Genomic DNA, 25915 nt, shown 5'->3' on the forward strand with positions numbered 1-25915 from the left:
ACAAATGATAAAATCATATGGGGGTTTTTTCCTGCATTTCTACTCCCACAGTTCTTTCTCTAGTTGTGGATCGCCTTCTTTCTCATAAGTCTCTCAGTATTGTCCTGGTTCGCTGCATTGCTATTAGTAGCAAAGTCAATTACATTTGATCATCCAACAATGTTAGTCTCTGTGTACAATGTTTTTCTGGTTCTGCTCATTTCACTCCACATCAGTTCATGTAGTTTTTTCCAGTTCTTATAGAAATCAAGCAGTTCATCATTCTTTTTAGCACGATAGTATTCTATCACTATCATATACCACAATTTGTTCAGCCACCCCCCAATCAAGGGACATCCCCTCATTTTTCAATTTTTTTTGCTACCACAAAAAAACGCAGCTATAAATATTTTTGTACAAACAGGTCCATCCCCCAATTTTTTTTTTTTTTACGAGAGCTCTTCTTGAAAACTTATTTGGCTAATTAATCAAACTAGGTTTAACACAACTGCGCATTTTAATGTTCTGTTTTAGCATCTGGTCAAGTATTTTGATTTTTATGAATGTTTTAATGTAATGTCTCAAAATTCAGTATTCTTGCTATAAGACTGGGTAAATCACTTCCCCACATAGAAAATGATTCCTTGATAGTAGTACTTGAACTACTACCTCATAAGACAATTTTGATAAGTATTTGCAATTATAAGTGTTTTATATTAATATAAAGTATTCTTAACACAGTCATTGAAACAATGAATTGCAATTTTATTCATCCTTAGTAAGTATATACTCTGTATACAGAACCAGTACTTCATTCCGCTTTATGATAGATACAAAGTTTAGTTAAGTGATCATTATCTTTTCATGGAACTTAACCATCTAGTAGGAGGGATAGGACAAAATACAAATAATTATAGTGTAAAATAATATGTAAATGCATCAAGAGAGATAGCTATAGGTAGAAAGGAAATGGTCATTATTAAAAGAGGAGGGCTTTGGAATGAGTGAGAATTGAGGGAAACTTCCTTATAGAGATGACATTAAAATTGGGCTTTTAAGGTTGGATAAGTATTCAGAAGGGTGAAGATGAAGTATTTTAGATATCCTAGACCAAAATGGGAAGTACTGGCAAATTATTTCTTATTGTATAACAAGATTAAGTCCTATTTGAATGTGATCCATGAAAAAGAACACCTTCTTACTTACTTAAACTAGACTGATTCAGAAAGTAGATTGCTAGCCAAAAAATGTTTTGAGGGATAGTGTTTGTCAGTTTATTTGTTAGGTTTTATTTGAATATTAGTTTGGAAGAAGTTCAAAAGAAGGTCACAAGCTACATCTTTTGAGGATATTTAATGGATGACAAAATGTTTCATGGGGAGAAATTTGACTAAATTAATCTTTACATACAACTTAGTGATAAACTGTTCATCAGCTGAACAAATGTCCAGTTATTGTTTCTGTTAACCATAGGGACCATGGCCTAGAGACATGATCCTAGGTTCAAATCTGGCCTCAGACACTTCCTAGCTGTGTGACCCTGGGCAAGTCACTTAACCCCCATTGCCTAGCCCTTACCACTCTTCTGCCTTGGAGCCAATACACAGTACTGACTCCAAGTCGGAAAGGTATGGGTTTAAAAAAACAAACATAGGGACCATGGTGTAGAGAAAGTAGTAGGGAAAGATGTGACATATACAAGATAAATGTGGAGACTTAGTAATTGTAAAAAATTAATATAATATGCTATGAAATCAGATGAAGGCAAACTCACCTCAACTAATAGTACTGTAGGAGGTTCTCAGAGGAAATAACATTTAATTTGTGCTTCAAATGAGAAAACAAATTGGGATTACTATGTGACTCTTAAACCCCTCTGGGCCTCATTTTTCTTACTGGTAAAATGAGTGGATGGGTGATGGCCTCTCAGATTCCTTTCAGCCCAAGATTTATGAACCTTGGATCATCGTGTCTCTGTGTGTGTGGGTATGTGTGTATTTGCATATATAGACACATACACATTATGAATCTTTGAAGTACAAGTATAATATAGATCCTTGAAGACATCTAGATTTCAATTTATTGGACTTATTTTTGTAATATGATTAATGTGTAGGAGAGAAAAAGAATTCCACCCAGAGGAAGCAGTATGAACAAAGTTTTGGTGGGGGAAAGTGTAGGATGTATTAATTGGACACCAAGTAGTTCATTTTATCTGGAACAACAAATATACAAGGGAATTAGTGGGAGACAGAAAATGTAGGCTAGAGTTAGATTTTAGAGGACCATAAAATGCCAATAAAGAGGTTATCCTATATTTATGGTCAGGTACAGGGGAGCCATTGAAAGTATTTGAAAATCATCCTTGATAATGATTATGCAATAGGAATCATACACTTAGAAAGAGATCCCTCTCAGTTTAATGGAACTGGCCAAGAAAGGTTTAAGTGATTTGCTGGAAGTTTATGTAAATAGTAAGTTGCAAAGGCAAAACTCAAACTAAGATCCTATAAAATAATAATGATTATGATTTATCAAGCACCTACTTAGTGTAAGACACTTTGCTAAGCACTTTGCAAGTGTCTCGTTTTATTGTAACAACAACCCTGCATTTAAAAAAAAAAAAAAAACTAAGGCATATAGAGATTAAGGACTTTTATACAAGGCCACACGGCTAGTAAATGTCTGAAGCTGGTCTTTCTTAACACAGGCTCAGCAATCAATCCATTATACCACCTGACTACAATGTTCTTTCTGCTGTACTAGTATGTCAGTCAATAAATATTTATTAAAGCACCTAATATATGGCAAGGCACTGTACTAAATGCTGGGAATATAAAAAGAGACAAAAGAATCCCTACCTTCAAAGGAACTCATAATCTAATGGGAAAGAGAACAAGGAAACAACTATGCAAATAAGCTATATATAGTAAAAATCAGAAATAATTACTAGAGGGAAGTAGACTTAAGAGGGGTTAAGAACAGTTTTCCTATAGAATATGGGACTTTAATTGGGATTTAAAGGAATCCAGGGGAGGCAGGAAGTGTGGAGACGAGTTGGCATTCCAGGCATATAGGACAGAAACAGAAAATACTTGGAGTGTTGTGTTCCTGAAATAGGAAAGAGGCAGTTTTACCAGACCAAAAAGTACATGAGACAGCAGGAGTCCTGGGTTCAGATCTGGCTTCAGATACTTTCTAGCATTGTGACCCAGGGCAAGCCACTTTACCCTCCCCCATTCCCTAGCCTTTAAGGCTCTTCTTTTTCCCATGAGAGCTCCAGGATCAGAGACTAAAAGTTGCCAGTAAGATGGTGGATATTGATTGTGTGAATCAAGACTCCAGTTATGGCTGTCTGTACCAGCCATCGATTCAGAATGTTAAGAGGACCAGGCCTACTTTTGCCAATGACAAAATGTATGAACTTGATCAAGTCCCTTCCTCTAACTGGGCCTTTGTTTCTTCATATGTAAAATGTTAGACTAAATGTTTCTAAAGAGTTCTCTGAGCTTGATCATTCTTTGTTCTAAAGTCCCTTCCATCCCTGTTCTATAAGCATAGTTCCTTATTCTTTAGAGTATTAGGACAAAAGAATTTGGTTTCAAAGTGTGGCACATTTTAATGGAAAGGTGAAGATAATTTTATTTGGAGAGAAGAGTAAGGCGTTTTTCAAAACTTAATAGTTTGAAAGATTTATTTTGTTGACTCACTGCACCACCTAGAGGAATCCAAAATGCAACTATCTGTTTCTGTCTTGGAATTCATATTAAACTTGACCCCTTTTGCTAACATTTTAGCCTCTCTATTCTTTTTCTTTGAAATATGATAAAATATGTATCTCGGTCAAATAAAAACTAGGAAAATATTTTCTCCTTCTGATCCCATGCTTTCAATGTATTAGATGTTAACAAAGTAGCATAATGTAAATTTGCAGTTTTGTTCTTTGTATGTTCTCCGTCAACAGTGGAATTGAAAGACATGAATGGACACAACTTGAACAGTTCCTTTTCTCTAGAGGCTTTGTATTGCTTTTTAAAGGTTTTTATTTTTTTTTTCTTACATCACCATAGTTATCCCAAGTATCCCTTCTTTTCTTTTTTCTCTCAGAGAGCCACCCTATATGATGAAGAATATTTTTTAGAGGGGGGGGAGCATAATTGATTGATACATTGAAAAAGTCAAACTGTGCATTGGTGTGATGTCTGTGGACCTCAAAGTAGAAGGTGGCAGTGTCTTCATATCTCTTCAAGTCTCTGCTTGATCTTTGTAATTTGTTATGTTTATCTTTTTTTGTCATTCTTTCCATTTACATTGTTGTTACTGTGTGTTTTGTTTTCTTAGCTTTGCTATCTTCACTCTTATAAGTCTTTCCATGCTATCTCCATATTCATCATATACTTCATTTCTTACAGCCTATTGCATCCATATATTTGTTTAGCCATTTCACAAATGATGGACATCTGTTTTATTTGCAAATCTTAGTTACTAGAAAAAGTGGTACTATAAATATTTTGGGGTTTTATAGGGACTTTAGTGGCTTCCTTCATGTGTAAGCTTGGCAATGGAATTTCTGACTCCCAAGTATGGACATTTTAGTCATGTAATTTGCATAATTCCATAGTTTTCCATAATAGTTTTGTGCCATTTCAGAGGTCTACCAACAATGTATTAATGTGCCTACTTTCCACAATTCTCAAATTTGGCTGTTGCCACATTTTTTCATTTTTGCCAATTTGCAAGGTGTGAATTATAAAGAAAAAACCTTTAAGTTGTTTGATTTGCATTTTGGTGAGTTGTACCATTTTCCCAAGGGATAGTTCTTTTAAGTACTGTTTGTTATATGCTTTGGCTGTTTTGTTTACCTGTTAGAGAATAGCTATTAGTTGTGTATATCTGTGTGTGAATTATTTATATATCTTAAATATCAAATTCTTACCAGAAATTTTGATAGATTTTCCCCTTTATTTGACTGTTTCTTCTAATTCTTGATATATTAATATTGTCTATACAGCAGTCTTTTAGTTTCAAGTAATCAAATTTTTTATCCATGTTGTCTTTTATAATTCCTTCTGTCTCTTTTAGTTAAGAAAATATCCCTTAACTCATAACTGCAAGAAGTTTATATTGTTTTTCTTCTAATTTTTTTTATAGCATGACCTCTTATTTTAAGGTCATGTATGTATCCAATTTAGAATATATTCTGGAATGTAGTGCAAAGTTTTGGTCTAAACTTGATTTGTGCCAGACTACTTTATAGTTTTCCCAGCATTTTTACAAAATAGAGTTTTTCCCCTAGATAATTTATATTTTCCACTTTACCAAACACTGGATTATTGAGTTCTTTCTGAAACTTTGTATTTCACACTCTGAATGGTGCTGTGAGGGATATAGTAGATATATTAGGGTTGATTCTTACCCTCAAGCACTTAGAAACTCATGGAATATTAAAGGAAATAGTATTTAAAAGTTTGTAAAGAGTTTTGTCTCATTTGACTGTCATAACAACCGCATAACAGAGATCCTTTTAATTATTCCCATATTCCAGATGAGGAAATTAAGACCAAGAAAAGTTAAGTGTCTTGCCCCAGGTCATACAACTGATAAGTTTTTGAGGAAGAAAATGAATTTAAGTCTTTCTGACTCTGAATTTGGGTCTACTATGCCACAAATGCTACCTTTTTTCTGTTCTTCAGAGCTAATACTGTGATCACTTTGAACTCTGATATTCATATAATCCATATTATGTTCTTATATTCTTAGATATTGTATGTTATTAAGTATTTGTTATATAGTTATTGCAATTTGTTCATATGTTAAATGGAGGCAGCTAGGTGGCTCATTGGATAAAGCACTGGGCCTGATGGTGTTCAGAAAGGCCTGAGTTTGTGTCTTACCTCACTTATAATAGCTATGTGACCTTGGGCAAGTCACTTAACCTCTGTTTGCTTTAACCCATTGGGGAAAGAAATGGCAAACCACTCTAGTATCTTTGCAAAAAAAAATAGCATTGTGGTCCATAGGGTTATAAAGAACCTGACAAGACTGAGCAATTGGACAACAACAAACATATTAGGATACGTGTACCTCACTAAATTTTAAGTTCATAAAGGTAAAGAATGTATATTATAGAAGCTCAGAGGCTCGAGTACCATCAGAGGTTCTCTAGTCTTATATCTGTGTTTAAATAGGAATCCTCTCTGCAAGACAGTATAGAAGAGTACTTAATATTCCCCCAAAGTAATCTGGGTTGTGTTTGAACATATGTATAAGCACAGACTTCGATTAACTCCCAAAATATTTCATTCATACTTTGGGACATCTATCTGTGATTCTTAGATGTTTTTTCCTTACCCCAAGCTGAAATTTGCTCCTGTGAAATGAGTGTTATTTTAAGACTAAACAAAACAAATGTAAATGGCAACTCTTCTTTTAATTGGAAAATTGCTCTTCTGTCCTTTGCCCTTTATCCTCTTTCCTCAGCCTTCTATAGGCTAGGTATCTTCATTTCTTTCAGTTGATCTTATGTCATGGGTTCTAGTTTCCTAACTATCCTGACTAACCTCTTAACAATCCTTCCTAAAATGTGGAATCCAAAACTAAGCATAATACTTAAGATGTCATGATCAAAAATTAGAATTTGAGGGGCAGCTGGGTAGCTCAGTGGATTGAGTCAGGCCTAGAGACAGGAGGATCCTAGGTTCAAATCTGGCCTCAGACACTTCCCAGCTGTGTGACCCTGGGCAAGTCACTTGACTCCCATTGCCCACCCTTACCACTCTTCCACCTAGGAGCCAATACACAGAAGTTATGGGTTTTTAAAAAAAAAAGTTAGAATTTGTACCCCTAAGGCTTAGTACAGTGCTTGGTTCATAATAATAAGCTTTTAATAAGCATGTCTTAATTAATTTTTAGTTCATTCACAAAAACTCAGATTCCCTACTTAGCCAGATATTCAAGACCCTCCACAAGCTGGCTCCATCTTACTTTTTTCCTATTTAAAACTTTTTATTTTTTTGTCACAAACCTAAGAATGTTCAACATCTCAGCTTCTTTGGGGTAGCTTTCAAGATTCCTACTAAACAAAATCTTATAACAAATATTCATAGTTGATTCATTCTGCACAGGATGACATCAAAAGACTTTGGGGGACTCTGTCTCAGTCTGCATTATCTCCTTCCCACCCCAACCTACTTTCTTATCTCACATGTCTTCTTGTCAAATACTCTACTGTAAAACCAAACTTTCTGTCACTTTATCATGTTTCTACTTTGCTGCCTCTGTGGCCCTGGATTACCTTATTTAACTCTCTCTTCCATCTAATTTAACATCCCATCCTTCAAGTTCTAGCTCACATGTTACACTTTCTGTGTTGCCTTAGATTTTTCTCATGTTCTGTCTCTTTGATATTCTTCTTTGCTTTAATACAGCAATGTGCTTTTAAGTGTTTAAATTCTACTTTGCTAGAGAGTGGGAAGGCTTGCTACACACTTTTAAATTTAGCCTGCATTATTCACATTTTTTTCATCACTGTAAGAGGCAGAAAATAAGGGGTTATAATTTTAAAAGGTTGGACTAAATTTATCAAAGTGTGGTCACCAGGAATTAATTAATTCCAAATGATTTTTTTAGCAATTTATTTACAAAATAGAGGGAAAGAGTGAAAGTAGAAAAATGAGAAAGAGGACAGAGTAAGAGATCTAGCTTAATAAGCTAGACTATGTGCTCAAGCCCTGGCTTTACTCCAATGGGGCTCCAGAAGCCCCAGTCGGAGGGCCTAAGGGTCAATTAACAAGGGTTTTAGCCACCAGGCCTCTTCCCAGACTGAGGGCCCCCTCTGGAGGATAATACCTCTAGGAAAGCCAGAGAAAGGAGTCAGCTTTTTTCACTCATCCTTGTGATAATAGTTCTAAGGGAAGGCAGTATGTAAATGGAATTAGCTCACCCTTATTCATTCTTTAGACTTTAGCTACCAGGAATATGTCATCCCACCCAGCTTAGAATTAAGTGGGGAAGGGGAGGTCTATGACCCACATGTGCTAGTAAGTGACAAATCAAAAACAAGTGACTTCCCCCTGGGCAGTCCGAAATAAGGTTGAGACTGTCATTTGTCCACATAGAACTGGAAGTGATGAAAGGAACTATTTTTTTTTAAACCCTTAACTTCTGTGTATTGACTTATAGGTGGAAGAGTGGTAAGGGGTAGGCAATGGGGGTCAAGTGACTTGCCCCAGGGTCACACAGCTGGAAAGTGTCTGAGGCCAGATTTGAACCTAGGACCTCCCGTCTCTAGGCCTGGCTCTCAATCCACTGAGCTACCCAGCTGCCCCTGAAAGGAACTATTTTTAAAATATGATGGTAACTTCCTGTGGAGGGAATTTGGCCTTTTTGAACCTGTCCTTGAAGGAGCTCGGGTGAGATCTCAGACTGCTTCCTTTTGAATTGTCATGTGGGTAAGTTAGGCTAACTCCCACTTTCCTTAGCATTTTCTGAAGGCCTTAGCCTCTAGCCTCAAAAGAGGCCTCTCATCTTAGAGGAGGCCTTGTGGCTAGAAGCCTTGTTTATTTAACTTATGTACCCCCTTTGTTGTGGCCTCTGAACCCTTGCCTAGTTCAGGCCTCTGGACCAGGCCAGAGTCACACACACACACACACACACACTCTCTCTCTCTCTCTCTCTCTCTCTCTCTCTCTCTCGCTCTCGCTCTCTCTCTCTCTCCCTCTCCCTCTCGCGCTCTCTCTCTCTCTCTCTCTCTCTCTCTCTCTCTCTCTCCCCCTCTCCCTCTCGCTCTCGCTCTCGCTCTCTCTCTCATTTTCCCTTCCTTCACTCTTCCCAAATTGTAAATAAACCACCATAAAAGTCATCCTGACTTGGGTCTTTTATTTTGGAATCGGGTAATAGATTCCTGGCAACCAAACTTTAAATATCCAGTCCAACCATAATTTGTTTCCCCTTTTACAACAGTCCTCAGTCGGAGCTCCTCCAGGGTCAAGTTAAAGATGAAAACCTCCCACAGGAAGTTCTTGTCACTTATAAAGACCATTCCTTTCTTCATTTCCTGTGCCTTCCTCCCACTTTATGTGTACCAATTACAGCTAACTGCCTGGGGCGGGGTGAGGGGGGTGTCAGTCAATTCTGATTCATCACCCATTATTGCACACATGGGTCACAGACCTCTCCCACTTAAGGATAAGTGGGATGTTTACATTTCTGGTGATTAAATCTAAAAATGGGCAGGAGTTAATCCCATCTTCACATCACTTAAGTTTAGATAGTCAGCAAAACAATAAAGCTATGACTTGTATCATTTATCAGCTTTCAGTGTATAAATGTTCACACTAAAAATTTAGCTAGATCAAGCTGATTGCATCAAACTCCTGACTTAAACACATACCACTGAACTACTAATACATTTTAAATGTATCTAGGTCTTGCCATCTCTACTAAAATATAAGCTCCTAGTGGGTATAGACTAGGAAAAAAGCAGAGGTCATAGGATTTAGGCCTGGAAGGGAACCTTTGAATCATCTAATTTATTTGCTCTCTCATTTTATAGATGAAGAACATGAGGGCCTATTAAGAGAAAGTAACTTGCCACAATCTCATAGAGTTTACTAGGACTTAAAATTTGAACCCAGATCTTCTGGCTTCCAAGTCCAATGTTCTTTCACTATACTGTACCACCTTTGGGGGGGGGGGGGCAACAAATTAACCCTGAGGATTTAAAAAAAAAAAACATTTTAGGGAAGTTTTAAAACCTTGGGCATACTGTTGCGGGGAAATAGAATGTTTTAAATAGAAGCTTACTTTATAAATTACCTATTTTCTCTTTATTTTTCAGTGATATGAAGCCAGAAAAGAGAGTTCCCTCACCTGATATTATAGTGTTATCAGACAATGAACCTTCAAGCCCTAGAATGAATGGCTTAACAAAAGTACCACTAAAGGAGACCAACACCGAAGCCCTCCTGGTGAGTCTATGTCTCCTCTAGTTCTAGCTGTTGAAGAATGTAAAACAAAATACAGAGCCCAATTATTTTGATGACCTTAAACTGGAAATTGGAGCCACATTGGTTCAAGAACTGTTTCCAAAATTGATCTGACTTGCTCATGAATATATTGCACCTGACAACTTGAGAGTGCCTTTGGTGCCAAGGTTGTGTTTCTCTTGGATTCTGTAGAAAGGTCCATTTTGATTCAAAAAGACATGCAGCTCTTGCTCATGGGGAACACCTTTCGATGTAATTGGTTGATGTTAAAATAAATGGTTTATTAAGGACACATGCCAGACTTTGATATAGCTGCTCTGGTCCTTTTTTGTTCTGCTTGTAATAGGTGGTAACCAATATTTATATAGTATGCTAAAATTTATGAAATGCTTTACAGATATCTCATTTAATCTTCACAACAACCCTGTAAGGTAAATGTTGTTGTTATCCCTGTTTTACAAATGAGGAAACTAAGGCTAAGATAGGTTAAATTACTTGTCCAAGATCACTCAGCTCCTGAATGAAGCAGGAGTCACATCCCAGCAATTTTAATCTCTAGATCATTTAGCTACCTTTTTATGCAGTTAAGATCATTCTAGAAACCTAGTCACCTTTTTGAAGACTATTGACCAACCCAAGAGGCTCCAGAATGTTAGAACTTACACTCCATCTTAGGGTAAGCAGTAAACAGAACCCTAGACATCTTTGAATATAGCAATCACAAATAAACTAGACTAAGACTGCATATAGGGACTGGTAAAATGCCTTTGTTGCTTAGCTATTATATTCATGAATTAATTTGTTATTCTGTTTCCAGTTTTTTGTTGGTCTAGCTCACCCTGGGGAAGCACCTTATTTGACAAGAATACTCGAAATCAGATAGTATTTATTAAGGACTTTACTGGGTGCTTGACACCATCTTAAGCACTAAGGATATAAAGAAAGGCAAAAGCAGCCTCTTCCCTTACAGAGCTTACAATCTAATTTGAGGAGACACTGTGTAAACAACTATGTACACATTATGTACATACATAATTGGAAAGAAATCCAATATTGGGGACAGCCAATGAAAATGCAGAGTCAGGAGAGTCTTATTCATGATAAAAGGGAAGTAAATTTCAAGAAAACTGGAAAGGCTTTTAAAAAGTCAAACAGAAGGCATATTTTATTCTGAAACAAGAAATAGTCATTGGAATTTATTGAATAAGGAAGTGACATGGTCAGACTGCACTTTAGGAAGATCACTTTGATAGTTGAGTGGAACATGGACTGGAGAAGAACTGTTGCAGTAGTCCAGGTGTGAGATAATGAGACCCTACACCAGGATGGTGGCAGCATCAGAGAAGAAAAAGGAATATGAAGACAGAATATTGGGATGAGGAGTAGGGCTTGGAAGAGGACAGAGAGGAAGAAAGAATGAGTGCTTGGCATAGAATAGGCACTTAATAAGTATTTATTGATTGAATGATCAATCAATAGACACTGGTGGTGCCGACAAAAGAAATAGGAAAATTAGGAAGAAGGGAAGACTTGGGAGGAAAGATGACTTCAGTTTGGGGCATGTTTGGTCTAAGATGCCTAGGGGATATTCAGTTTGAAATGTCGAATCAGATATTGGAAATGTAAGACTGAAGATCCTAGAGGAGAAGTTAGAGGAGAAGTTAGGGTTGGATAAATAGATATGAGAATTGTCTGCATAGTTATAGTAATTGAACCCATGGGAGCTAATGAGATCACCAAGGGAAATAACCTAGAGGGAAAAGAAGATCTAAAACAGAGCTTTGAAGTATGCCCACTGTTAATAGGCAAGACCTGGATGAAAATACAGCAAGGGAGACTGAGATGTGATCAGACAAATAGGAAAAGAACCAAGAGAGGGCAATGTCAGGAAATCCTAGAGAATATTGAGAAAAAAAGAGTGACCAACAGTCAAAGGGTGTAGAGAGATCACGAATGATGAGAGAATTAAAGAAATGCCATTAATTTTGCAAATAGATCATTGGTGACTTTGGAGAGAGCAGGTCCAGTGAAACTTCGAGACTGAAAGCTAGACTGCAGACAGTAAAGACAATAAGAGGAAATGAAGTAGAGGTACCAATTTTAAGTGACTTTCTCAAGAACTTTAGCTTCAAAAAGGAGGAGAGATATAGGATAAAAGCTACCAAAGATGGATAAAACAAGTGACAATTTTTTGAGGATGGGGGAAACATGAGCATATTTCTAGGCAGCAGGGAAACTAGGCAGAGATTGAAGATTAGTGAGCATAGGTATGACAGAGAGGAGCAGACTGCTAGAGAAGACGGGACAGAATGGAATTACTTGTAAATATGAGAGGATTTTCCTTGGCAAGAATGGCCACTTCATGTGAAATGAGTGACAGTGATAGTAGAGGAAGGAATCTGAATTATATAAGATGATGCGGGAAGAGGAGAGAGCTCTCTCAAGGCCCACTGGATAAGTAGTAGCAAGGTGTAAGAAAAGTTGGAAGGGGCCAAGTTAAAAAGGACTTTAAAAGTCAAACAGATAATTTTCTGTTTTGATTCTGGAGATAATAGGGAACTACTACTAGAGTTTGTCGAATGGGGGAAGGAAGTGACAAGGTGAGACTTGTGCTTTAGGAAGATCACTTTGAAGGCTGAGAGACAGAGACAGAGAGAGAGAGACAGAGAGAGAGAGACCTGAGGCAGGGAGACAACCAGCAGACCTATTGCATTCTTTTCAGTATTACTTTGAAAAATAAAAATCGGTCATTGAATTCTCTACATGTTCACACTAGTATCATCAGCATATACACCTTTTTTCTAATAAAAATCATTTGTTCCTGGGGGCAACTAGATGGCTCAATAGATTGAAAGTCAGGCCTAGAGACAGGAGGTCCTAAGTTCAAATCTGGCCTCAGACACTTCCCAGCTGTGTGACCCTGGGCAAGTCACTTGACCCCCATTGCCTAGCCCTTACCACTCTTCTGCCATAGAACCAATACACAGTATAGATCTTAAGACAGAAGGTAAGGGTTTAAAAAAAAAAGAAAAAGAATCATTTGTTCCTTAAGAATTTCATTCTCGATATTTTCTCCATCTTTCCTCAGTCAATTTTTTCAGTGAAAAATTATAGGCCACATAGTATGTTTCCCATCTTTTCTCAATATTCTCTAAAACCTGCTCACTCAAATCCTAGGTTATGTGTTAGACTATGCCTTGCATTTCTCTCCAACTCTTACAAATTGTAAAATGCAGTTGCCACTTCCTCCTATAGTTCTGCCTTGCAGCTCTTGGTTTTTCCTTGTCAATCCAGAATTGGGTTCTGAGAAATAATTTCTCATCACTTCCTCTACCTTTTAAAAATAAAAATTATGAGTAGGGCAAGTCAAGAATTTATCATCTGCACCTCTCCAACAGATACCTGGATAATTAAATTTTCCCTCATCACTACCCACTCCTATTATATACACATATATTACTTCCTACTTTGTTGTTATTGTTCATTTCCAACTCTTTGTGGCTCCATGTACCATATAGCATGCCAGTTCCTTCTATCCTCCACTATCCTCTAAAGCCTGCCCAAATTCCTGTTGTTTTTTCCATTACATTATCTATCCATCTCATCTTCTCCCATTCCCCCTTTCCTTTGCCTTCAGTCTTTCCCACCATGGTTTTTTCCATTTAAGTTCTTTCTTCTTATGCAGTCAAAGTATTTAAGCTTTAGTGTTTGGCCTTCCAGCGAATAGACTGGATTAATTTCTTTAAGTATTGACTGCTTTGAGCTCCTTATTGTCCAAAGAACTGCCAAGAGTTTTCTCCAGCACCACAATTCAAAAGCATTGATTCTGTCCATCTCTGCTTTCCTTATAGTCCAACTCTTATAGTCATGTATTGATACTGGAAAAGCCATAGCTTTCACAAGACCTTTATCAGCAAGGTGATGTCTCTTCTTTCAGTATACTGTCCATATTTACCATAGCATTCCTTCCAAGGAGCAAGAATTTAATTTCACGGCTGCAGTTGCTATCTATAGTGATCTCTGAGACAAAAAATATAAAACCTGACACTGCTTCCATTTCTTTTTCTTCTGTTTGCTGGGAAGGGATGGGACCAATTAACCAGATGTTGGGTGTTTTTTGTTTTTTGTTTTTGTTTTGTTTTGTTTATGTTGAATTTCTTATTAAATTTCTTAATGCATTCTAGTTATTTGAAATATGCTATCATGATAGTATCACTTCTGTCTTTTTCTCCATTTATTCTCACTCAGATACTCTCTACCATGATAATGTCTTCTAATTCATCTTACATAAGTACATCTTTTTTAAAAGGTACATATTTTTGTACATTGTCCAATATAATCAAACTGTATTCTTGGGAAATGTAGTTCTTCACACACACACACACACACACACACACACACACACACACACACACACACACACCCTACATACTAATACGTTTAATGTCTCTTAATTTTACATCATCTTCACTCTTACGTATATATCTCCAGTCTTTCTTCTATCCAGTGAGCCTATCACTTGTAAAGTTGTAAAAAAGAAAGGGGGGGACCATGTGTGTGTGTGTACTCATATTCATATACAGCATTCTATATCCACAGCCCCCATCTCTGCAAAAAAAGAAAGTACAGCTTTTTAACTCAACTCTGAAATCAAGCTGGATCATTATAATCATGAGACATGTGCTAAGTGTATGAATACTATTCCATTCTCTTTATACTGTTCTATTTTTTAACATTGTAGTTTTTAAAATATTCCATCCTTTACAGACACTAGCAGATATAACTGTTTCCACAAACAAAGAAGGCAAAACCATATACAGTTTGGCCCTACCCCCCCCCCCCCCTTTAAAATGTGCAGTGAATTCAGCATATTGGTTCCAAAGCTGTACCATTTAGCTATGTTTTTCCCTGAACCTTCTCTTTTCCTCTTTGCTTTAAAAAAAAAGTTTTATCAACACTGTGTAATCTATTGCTTCCCACTTCCTTTTTTTTAAACCCTTACCTTCCGTCTTGGAGTCAATACTGTGTATTGGCTCCAAGGCAGAAGAGTGGTAAGGGCTAGGCAGTGGAGGTTAAATGACTTGCCCAGGAATTGTCTGAGATCAGATTTGAACCCAGGACTTCTCATCTCTGGACCTAGCTCTCAATCCACTGAGCCACCTAGCTCTTCCCTACTCCATTACCTCTTAAGGGCAGACAGTCATCTCTTTTTTTCTATTCCTATCCCTAGAACTTAGCATGGTACTTGGTACATACATAAGCACTTAATTTTTTTGTTTTTTTTTCACTATTACTTTCTTTTTAGCAAACCAGCATCCTCTTTTCCACAGCGTTTAATTTTACCTCTACTTACACTCACAGATCATTTCAGTAAAAAGCAACCAAGTAGTCTTAGAAAAATGTTTGGGTTTTTTTTAAACCATTGCCAACGTAGAAAGCCAATAGTATCTTAAGAAAAATGATAAATGAGATTTACCCTTAGTCCAGAGAGCCAAAACAAAGTAATGGATGGGGAGGTAAAAATTTTACCCAATTAGTTCTCAGCATCAGAGATAGCCACTGATACACTGTATTGACTCCACAGTCCTTTAGACTCATCAGCTGACGGCCACCCAAGATAGCAGCATCACAGTGTCAGCAGCAACAGTAGGAGCACTAAGCATCCACCCAATGAGCTGGCCTTTTGTCTTCTCTGATCCTTTTCCCACTTGCACGCCAGAGCTTCCCTTTCTCATAGGACTGGGTAGGAGGGACTTTTTCATAGGTCATTGTCTTATGGCTCCTAGGGGATTGTATAGGGGGAGCCTCTGTCTGCCAGTGAACATTATCTCAGCATCTTGTTACATAATTATCTGTGTTGTGTATTATTTCACTGCCCCATGAGAATGGGGAACTGTATCTTATCTATGTGTTGTATTTGCCCCAGTGCTGACCATGGTGCTCTCTAAACATTTCTCAATAAAGTTATATACAGTTATAGCTCCATTACAGTTTAATAAATATTTTCTTAACAAATTAATGAATAAAGAATAAGATGATATAGAACTGTATACTTAACACTAGAGAACCTAGAGTTGAGTCCTTCTCTACAACTTATTAATCAGAGGACGTTAGGTAAATCACTCTCAGTACCTCAGTTCCCTTCCTTGTAAACTGGAAATAATGGTCTTTGCACTAATTCCCTGACACCTTCTTGTTCTGAGGGAAGGAGTTGATAAGTTGTATATCATAACAGAAATATAAGCTGCTGTCATTGTTACTCAGACATTACAAAGCAGAGCCTTCACAGGTTATCAAATTGTCTACTTTTATTCACTGATTCTTTCATTTCCTCTTGCAGAAGAGCAGTCCAGAAGAACGAGAGAGAATGATCAAGCAACTTAAAGAAGAACTGCGATTAGAAGAAGCAAAACTTGTTTTGTTAAAAAAGCTAAGACAAAGTCAGATACAAAAAGAAGCCACTGCCCAGAAGGTACTTACTTTTTCTGAGATATCTGAGAGAAGTTGTTCTAATTTAGTATAACTCTTTTTGAGGATGGTGTCTTGCCATAAAGAATCTCATTTTTAAAAAAAGCCAACATGTCTTTTTTTGTTTTTTCTGGGGCTATGTAGTTCAAATTAAAACAAAACTTAATAGGGAGTAGCTTAGTGGATTAGAGAGCCAGACCTAGAGACAGGAGGTCCTGGATTCAAATTTGACCTCAAACTCTTCCCAGATGTTTAACTGGAAGTCATTTAGCACCTCTTGTCTGGCCCTGACTCCTCTTTTGCCTTGGAACCAATATACATTATTGACTTTAAGATGGAAAGTAAAGGTTTAAAAAAAAAAGGAAAAAAATATTCACCAAAGCTGCACTGACTTTTAGAACAGCCTTATATATTCAGTTAGTGGATAAAAATCCCATTGCTAACTAGAGAGTACCACTCATATTTCAAGAAAGGTTTCCTTTTTCCCATTTTGTCGTGAATCTCCTAAGTTTGACAACTCCAACTCCTGTGATTTAGATATGTGTGTCGTTAAACATTTTTTTCATTGGATTTCTCCTTCCAGTCTGATCTGGGTCTTGTCCAAACCTAAGCATTTTGAACACAGTAGTACTGTGTGTATGAAGTATATACTTTCATATTCCTAAAACTTTAAAAAACTGCCCTTTTATCAGTGTATAAAGCATTCTTGCTCCATCTACTTTTCTCATTTTACCTTTTCATATGGGCAAATGATTTTTAGGATTAAAAAGGACTATCTAATAATATTCTTTTTCATTTTATATGCAACCCTTTTCTATTCCTTAGTAGAGGGTTTTCATAAGTTTTCCATAAGGTAGTGACTAGCATTGTTGATGAGGCTCTCTCTAACCTCATCCTTGAACCTAGATTGTGTCAGCCCTTCCAGTTTGAGAGGATCTGTCAAAGCTTTTCCCTAATATAATCAAGAGTTTCACACCATTATGAAACATCTGAAAAAAATTTTTAATGGAGATCATCAGAGAGAAATATTTGAAAGATAACATGGATATATAAACATCAGGGCTTTGTTGAACTTTCAAAGTGCTTTGAGGTTTTTTTTCCCCTTTAGGAAAATTCCCATCTTGTGAAATCTCTAAGTTGCCTTTTGTTTCCTTTTAGTAGGTGTCTTTATAAATCAGAGAGTAAACTACATCCTAGAAAACAGTTATTGATATAATGTATAAAGGTGTATTTTACTTAACTACTTTGTGATTTGAAGGGTGGGTGTACTTATCTTTGCATCTTCTGAAAATGACTTAGAAATGTTTGTTGTGGTCCATTATCATCCACTAAAGAAGTAGGAGAAATGTAAATGCTAATCTTAGCCATGTAGTAGCAGTAAGACTTAATTTTCCCAGCTTTTTTAGGGGAATGAGTTCCCAATAATGTTTTTAATTTCTTTGTCTAGTCTGTAAAATCTCTGTCATGAGTTGTTTGAAATGTTAGTTTCTATTTTAAAACTTGTAAGCTTGGAGATTGACCTGCTCATTTGTTAGGTGGCAAGTTCTATATGTTATTGGGAGGTAAGGTGCTAAAATAGTGACTAGCCTATTCCAGTATACCAGCCCATTTTGTTCACTTTTCTCAACCACAACCTCCAGCCATTCTGGACACATGAAAACAAAGCATTCAACATCCATTTAGCTCTCTGGGAAAAGCAATGAATGATTTTAAAAGCTCCATACCACAGAAGGATCTGTGGTCAGTAGAAAATTGTTTCATGCCCTATTTTTCCACTCCCATTCACACATGCCCAACCATTTGCCTTTGTTCCAATTATTGACAAAGACAGAGACATTTTCTTAGTTTGAAAGTATGGTTCTGAGAGCACAGGCATAAAAAATCAATATCATCTTAGCAAAATCTTATTCCATGAGGATTACTTATTCGTGTGGTTTTTAGGGGGAGGGGATATTTTTGTTCTTAATTGCTTGCTACTGGGCTCCCACCCTCTCACATGTATAATTTTAATGTTCTTTTGCAGCCTGCTGGCTCCTCTGGGAATGCTGTGGCCACCCCTCCCCCTTTGGTACGGGGAACACAAAACATTCCTGCTGGCAAGCCATCTCTTCAGGTCAGTTTGATCCTTGGAAACACTGCCAGGTTGGAGGGAAGAGAAATGAGAAGGGCATAAAGAGAGGGAAAGGAAAACATGGTACTTGTTTCTAATAAACGTACTGCCTTCTTAATTTGAGACAAGGAAAAGGAATTGATTATTGGCTTATTTATTGATGAGAAATACCTCAAAAAATTCATATAGTGGAAGACAATGAAAGACAAATTTAATCAATAAGGAACAGATCCTAGTAGACCTGGCAAACTGGAAAGACATACTTTGATCAACCATTGTTAAATTATAAAGTCTCTAAACTTTGGCCAGAGAGAGGCTATGTGTCCCTGAGTCCCTCTCCTGTTTGACTCTCTCTAGTAAAATTCTAAATTCCTGTAATCAAAATGAATGTTTGAATGCCAAAGTGAATTTGTAACCCTTTAGCCCAGTAATGGGCAAACTATTCCCCGAGGGCCAGATCCAGGCTGTAGTTTGCCCATCTCTGCTTTAAGCAATTCCCTAATCACTACCCCCCACATCCAGATGTAGTGATTAGGGAATTGCTTAAGGCAGAAATGGGCAAACTATGGCCTAGATCTGGCCTGTGGGGAATAGTTTGCCCATCACTGCTTTAGCCAGTAGAATTCATTTTTGGATCTGTATTAGGCTACCCCACAGGTATAAGCAGGCTTTTGAGGGTACTGAAATAGAACTACCTCCCACAATATTATTGTATTTTCCTTTGCATTTTGGGTACTTTTTTGAGGAAAAACAGCTCAAAGAATTCTTTCTAATTACAAGTCAGGTTTCCTGAGAGTACTAAATAGTGTAAACATGGCACTTCCAGCTTTATAACTAAATTGTCCCTTACTCTTTTTCAAAGGTACCCAATGCTAGATCTTTGCTGTATGCTTGTGCTAAATAGGACCAACATTCAGTGTGAGTGTCAACTACAAAACAGTAGGGACTTCTTAAGTATTGATTAATGAAGATCCTGGCTTTAGTTTCAAATGTGGTGTCTTAGACCTTGAACAAGCACACCAACCAAATTTGAATTGTAGTAGAGCATTTAAAGCAACTAACTATGACTATCATTTGACAAAGTTTATATCCCTTGTAACTTGTAATATGCATTTGTGTTTCCCCACTTATAAAGTAATTATTGCCTTTGGGCACTTTGTAATTTGCAGGCTTCATCTACAAGAATACCAGGCAATGTTATTCCCCCTCCTCTGGTCCGTGGAGGCCAACAGGCGTCTTCAAAGCTGGGATCTCAGCAGAACACACAGATAGTGATGCCCCCTCTTGTTAGAGGAGCACAGGTAAGAGGAGAGATTTTAGCTGAAATTTTCTTTGTTCTTATATATGTGTATATACCATTTGAATTTTTTAATCTATATTTCCCATACTTCTACTTCAAGACCTTATGGGTTTACCTTTCATTTGAATCTATTACTATTGATTAGGAATAGAACATAAAACAACCTTTTCTCACGTTAATATTTGGCTGACCGACCTTACTTCTACTGCCTTGGTTAAATATTTGCCATTAGAGTTGTGGTTGTATTTTGTTTTCTGGAAGAAGTGCTAGGGTTTAAACTCCAAACAAATGAATCATCTTATAGTATGACTAGATCTGATACTATTTCAGTAATCTTAACAGAAGAATCTCATTTTTGCTATCCTGGTTAGTATTCTTTACCCATTTACCATCTTTTACCTTTCCCAGAAGAGATCCACAAGGATAGGTGTTCAGACAGGTAACTACTATGATTTTCCTTTATAATTATCCATAAAACAACTAGTGAACCAACAGTTAAAGAGAGTGTTACCAAATGATATACATTTGTTAAGTGGGCTTTCCACCTGCTATCTTTTGTTCTTGCTGTATGGCAGTAATGTAGTTTTTTTATGTTATCCAGTGCCCTGGTTATTCTTTGCAGTTCCTTATTTGTTGCGTTTCTTCACTGCCTTCTGAGTGATACTCATTTTTAATTCTTTAGAGCTCTATTTAGTTACATGACTTTTAGCCAGTCATCAACATTGATAGACTATTCATATTAAAAAGATGTTCCTGGGGGCACAGCTGGTTGGCTCAGTGGATTGAGAGTCAGGCCCAGAGATGGGAGGTCCTGGGTTTAAACCTGACCTAGCTGTGTGACCCTGGGCAAGCCTATTCTTCTGGGAGAAATTTGGCATTGTCAAAGAGTAGTATAATTTCCCAAAGTTTGTATCTCTAGCCCACTAGCCTTCTCCTGTTTAATTCTGTGTTCTAATTAGTATTTATTTGCAATGTATGTCAAAAATACACATGATGGGGGGGCAGCTCTATAAGTTAACCATCTAACAGTATGTCATAATCTAGCCCAGTGATGGGCAAACTTTTTAAAGAGGGTGCCAAAGGAAAGGAAATGCTCATCTGTCAGTCTGTTTCTAAGGCAACTCTTTTGAAGTTTCACTGTATTAGTACCCTGCTCTTTGTATTCATCAGATTAGGAATAATGTTGCAGGGCTGCATAGAACATTTCAGGGGGCTACAGTTTGCCCATCACTGATCTAGACAATAGACATTCTAGTTTTCAACTTGATTTTTCCCATAATGGTTAGCTAGGCCAAACTTTTTGTTGTTGTCAGTTAAAAAAATTAATTACAAATTTCCCCATGAGTTTTCTAAAGTTATATGATCCAAACTGTTTTTCTCTCTTCTTCCCTCCCCCCTCTCAGAACTGGCAAGTAATTCAGTCTTGGTTATCACGCAAAACATACTTCCATATTATTCATTTTTGCAAATGAATAATCTTATAAAACCAAAACCCCAAAACACATACCCAAATAAACATAGGCTTTCGTGTGCATTCCTACACCAACAATTCTTTCTTTGGAGTTGAATGGCATTCTTTTTCATAAGTCCCTCAGAATTGACCCTGGTCATTGTATTGCCAATAATAGCTAAGTCTATCACATTTGATCCCTTCATAATATTGCTATTACTGTGTATAATGTTTTCCTGGTTCTGCTTATTTTACTCTGCATCAGTTCATGTAGTAGCTCTTTCTGAAATCATCCTGTTTATCATTCCTTATAGCATAAGAGTATGCTATCACAATCATATACCGCAATTTGTTCAGCCATTCCCCAATAGGCCAAACTATTTTGAATGAATACAAACCCTGTCCAGGAGGCTCTGCATTGTTCTGGGACTCTGTAAGTCTAGTACAGTGTCATTCACAAACAGGAACATCTGAATAACCTTACTTTCTTAAAAGGAAATTCCTCATTAATTTAAATTTTCTGCAGGATCTTCTCTATGATCGTGGTTGAAATATCTTTGACAAACTTATGTCTTCTTATTTTATGCTTCTCTTGATGTTCATGGTAGAGAGTTATTGAACAAAGACCTCTCTGTAGTAGCATTCAAAAAATCGTGGGGGGTAGAGTCAAGATGGTGGCTTAGAAGCAGCAAAAATCGATTCCTCTGTGAAAACCCTTCTTCTACACCAATCAAAAGCAAAGTACTTCAAGGTGGGACAGAAGACCAAATTCAACAAGACAGAGCTGGGGGACCCTCCTGCTCCATTCAACTTAGAAGGTATGCAGAGATGGTTGAATTCTCAGGTTTAAGGAAAAGGAAAGAAGGAAGGTTCCAAGGCCCCTCCCCCACCTACTGTGCTGAAACTGCAATGGTCAGTGGGATCTTAGGGCAAGGGCTCCAACCAGGACAGAGTACCTTGCTACCACAACTATGGGAAGCTCAGGGCTCTGACCACAGCTGGGGAGGAGGCAGCTGGAGGAAAGAAGCAAAGAAGGCCTGCTGATCTCAGCCTTTAGCCACCACACCTCCATCTTAGGCCTTTGCCTTTGGAACTTTTGGCCTCAGTGCACATTCAGCTCTGCAGATCAGCTCAATTGGCTTAATCCAATTTATCAATAGTGCAGAGAAGAAGCCTCCAGAGGGCAGAAAAGCCCAATCTCACAGAGCTAATAAACAACCAGAAGAGCAAGTGTACAAAATAGACAGAAAGCCAGACTCAGTGAGAGCCACAGGTCTCTCCTACTCCATTCAACCTGAAAGGTATGCAGATAAAGTCTAATTCTTGGGTATAAGGAAAAGATCCAACATCCCTCCACTATCTACTGCACTGAGACCCACAGTAGGAATCCAGCTGACTGGGGTCCCAGGGCAAAGGCTACAAACCTGACAGAGTACCTTGGTACCACCACAGGAAACTCAGGGCTCCAATCAGGCAGCCAGCAGAAAAAAGTAGAGAGGAGGACTGAGGGTAACTTCCTTCAGCCTCCATACCTTCACTTTCACCTTTAGCCTCTGCTGGCAGCTGGGGAAGTTCTGGCCTCAGGATACATTAATACAAGAAGTCAGCTTCATCAGCCTAATCCAGTCAATCAGCAGAGCAGAGAAGAAGCCCCTTCAGGACAGAATAGCCCAAACTCACGGATCCAGCAAATAATCAGAGGAGTAAGATTATAGCCAATGTCAGGAGGCAAAGACGGAAAAAATACGAGTAAACAACAGTAAAAGAAAAAAGAAATTGCAACCAACAGCTTCTATTCAGGTAATGAAAAAGAACAAATGGAACAGAGGAGGACCAAGGAACACCAAACAAAAACTCAGAAACTCCAGTGAATTGGACTCAGGCTTTGAAAGACCTCAAACTACAATTCAAAAAAATAATTAAGGGAGGTTGAAGAAAATTGGAGAAAGAACTTAAAAAGCAAAATAGATCATCTGGAAACAGAGGCACATGAACTTAAAACAAGAAAATAGTATTTTAAAAGCCAGAATTGATCAGCAAGAAAAATGGAGCAAAAGGAAAAGGAGGATCAAAAACTCAGGGAAAGAATTCATTCTTTAAAAATTAGAATTGAACAGTTAGAAATAAGTGACTTCACAGGGCATCAAGAATCTATAAAACAAAATCAAAAGAATGAAAAAATCAAGAAAAATATGAAACACCTCATTGATAATACCAGAAGAGACAATTTAAGAATTATAGGACTACCTGAAAATCATGACCAAAGAAAAAGCCTAGATACCATCCTACAGGAAATTATCCAAGAAAAATGTCCTGATGTTCTTGAACAAGAGGGTGGTAAAGTAGAGATTGAAAGAGTCCACAGATCACCTCCTGCATTAAAACCCCATTGACAACACCCAGAAATGTTATGGCCTAGTTCAAGAACTTCCAGACCAAGGAAAAGATACTACAAGCTGCTAAAAAGAAACAATTCAGATATCATGGATCCACAGTCAGGATTACACAGGACCTGGCTGCATCCACACTGAAGGGACTGGAAGACATGGAATGTGATATTCCAGAAAGCAAGGGAACTAGGTCTACAACCAGGAATCATCTACCCAGCAAAATTGACTATATTCTTGCAGGGGAAAGTATGGTCATTTAGTAAAATAGAAGATTCCCAAGAATTCCTAAAGAAAAGACCAGACTTAAACGGGAAATTTGATGCCCAAATACAGAATTCAAGAGAATCACCAAAAGGTAATTAAGAAAGGGGGGGAAGAATTTAAGGAGCCCAAATGATTTGCATTCCTAAATGAAAAGTTGATATTGGTAACTCTTAAAAATTGTTATTGTCATTGGGGTAGCTAGAAGAAGTATACTAAGAGGGTACAGTGGGGGCAGCTGGGTAGCTCAGTGAATTGAGAGCCAGGCCTAGAGATGGGAGGTCCTAGGTTCAAATCTGGTCTCAGACACTTCCTAGCTGTGTGACCCTGGGCAAGTCACTTGACCCCCATTGCCTACCCTTACCACTCTCTTGTCTTGGAACCAATACACAGTATTGACTCCAAGACGGAAGGTAAGGGTTTTAAAAAAAAAAAAAAAAAAGAGGGTACAGTGACAAACTGTATAGGATGATATGTCAAAAAACATATATAAAAAACTAGGGGGTAAAAAAGAGGATAATACTAAGAGAAATGGGAAACGAGATAAAATGAGATAAATATATATTTCTTAAAAAAGCACATGGGGAAGGGGGAGGGAGAAGACCAGTACAATGGAAGGGAGGTTGGCAACAGGTAATACTTAAATCTTACACTCATTGGAATTGGCTCAGAGAGGGAAGAACTTTTAGATCCATTGGGGCAGAGAATTGTATCATTCCTTGTGGAGAAGTAGAAGGGTAATAAACAGGCTACTGGGGAGGGGAGCAATACAAGTGAGGGAGAAGGTAGGTTGGGGGTGTCGTTTAAAAGGCACTATAGAGGTTGGTCTTGTGGAGGCAATCTGGTGAAGACAGTCTAGTAGAAATTGTCTTCTGGGGATTGACTTCTCAAGATAGTCTTAGTCTTTGAGGGAGTTTTGCTGGAGACTTTGGCTTGGCTCTCAGCTTCAACTTGGTTCAGACTTCTGGCCTGCTTCATGGTTGCTGCAGGAAGGAAACTCCAGAAAGAGAAAAATGGCTTCTTGTATGAAAATGTTCCCAAAACTAGAGGATCAAATCACCTGTATCATCTGTACGAAATACTTTTCTCAGTCAGTCACCATAGACTGTGGACACAGTTTTTAAAGAGACTATCTCCTTTGGAGCTGGAAAGATGGAGACACCTTACTCTTGCCCTGAATGCGAGCAAATTTCCCATATCAGAGAATTCCCAGTACTCAATGTGAGCTTGGAAAACCTAAGTTATATTGGCAGGCAGCTCGGCACTATCCATTTGCAGAGGATTGAAGGACACTCCCCTGAACTCCAGAAAATCACCAAGTTCTTTGGTGAGGAAGACTAGACACCACTCTGTGGGCCTTCTTGCCAAATAACAGAAAATGGGGCTATAGAAGAGACTGTACTCTATTATGGAGAGAAACTCTAGAAGATTCTGAATTACTTGAAGAAGAACATTGGGACCAAGAATCTTCTTTTTTCAGGAGAATGAAAACACCCCCTTGTTTGATATGAACTGAATTCAGAAGAATATTGCAAACTGCAACAGCTCCTGTTCAGTTTCATTGGGAAGAAATATTAGAGGAAGAGCAAAGGAACCAGCAAAGCCAGAATATCCCAGCATCTTCAAACCCTTCAGTAAATCATGCTAGAGCTGCAGGAATCAAACCACAAACCCAATTTTGAACTGCTGCAGGTAAGAAGTGAGCCAGTGTTGTCCCAAAGCCCCAAGTTTGTCAACCCAGAGCTGAAAGAATATCTCATCCCTGGGATAATAGAGACTCTCAGCAAATTCAGGGGTAGACATCAGAGTGGATCTTACATCATCCAGGTCCTAGGTGATTGTTTCTGAAGATCTGAAGAGGATGAGAGCTAGAGAAGGCTGACAGGTGGAACTCAACAGTCCTTAAGACTCCACTTGCAATTGCATCTTTGCTGAGCTGGCCTTCAGTTCAGGAAATCCATTTTGGAAGGT

The 25915-nt window shown here is 37.8% G+C and overlaps 1 protein-coding gene across 1 annotated transcript in view; it reads left to right on the forward strand.

Moving 5' to 3' along the window:
* GATAD2A (GATA zinc finger domain containing 2A) overlaps positions 1–25915 on the forward strand; it is a 197845-nt gene that overhangs the window by 150959 nt on the left and 20971 nt on the right. The window contains exons 4-7 of the mRNA XM_044671484.1: positions 9818–9947; positions 16306–16437; positions 18457–18546; positions 19713–19844. Coding sequence (XP_044527419.1) covers positions 9818–9947; positions 16306–16437; positions 18457–18546; positions 19713–19844 — 484 coding nt within the window. The remainder of the gene's footprint in view (positions 1–9817; positions 9948–16305; positions 16438–18456; positions 18547–19712; positions 19845–25915) is intronic.

Source organism: Gracilinanus agilis, chromosome 1 (assembly GCF_016433145.1).
Source record: "Gracilinanus agilis isolate LMUSP501 chromosome 1, AgileGrace, whole genome shotgun sequence".
Lineage (NCBI taxonomy): Eukaryota > Metazoa > Chordata > Mammalia > Didelphimorphia > Didelphidae > Gracilinanus > Gracilinanus agilis.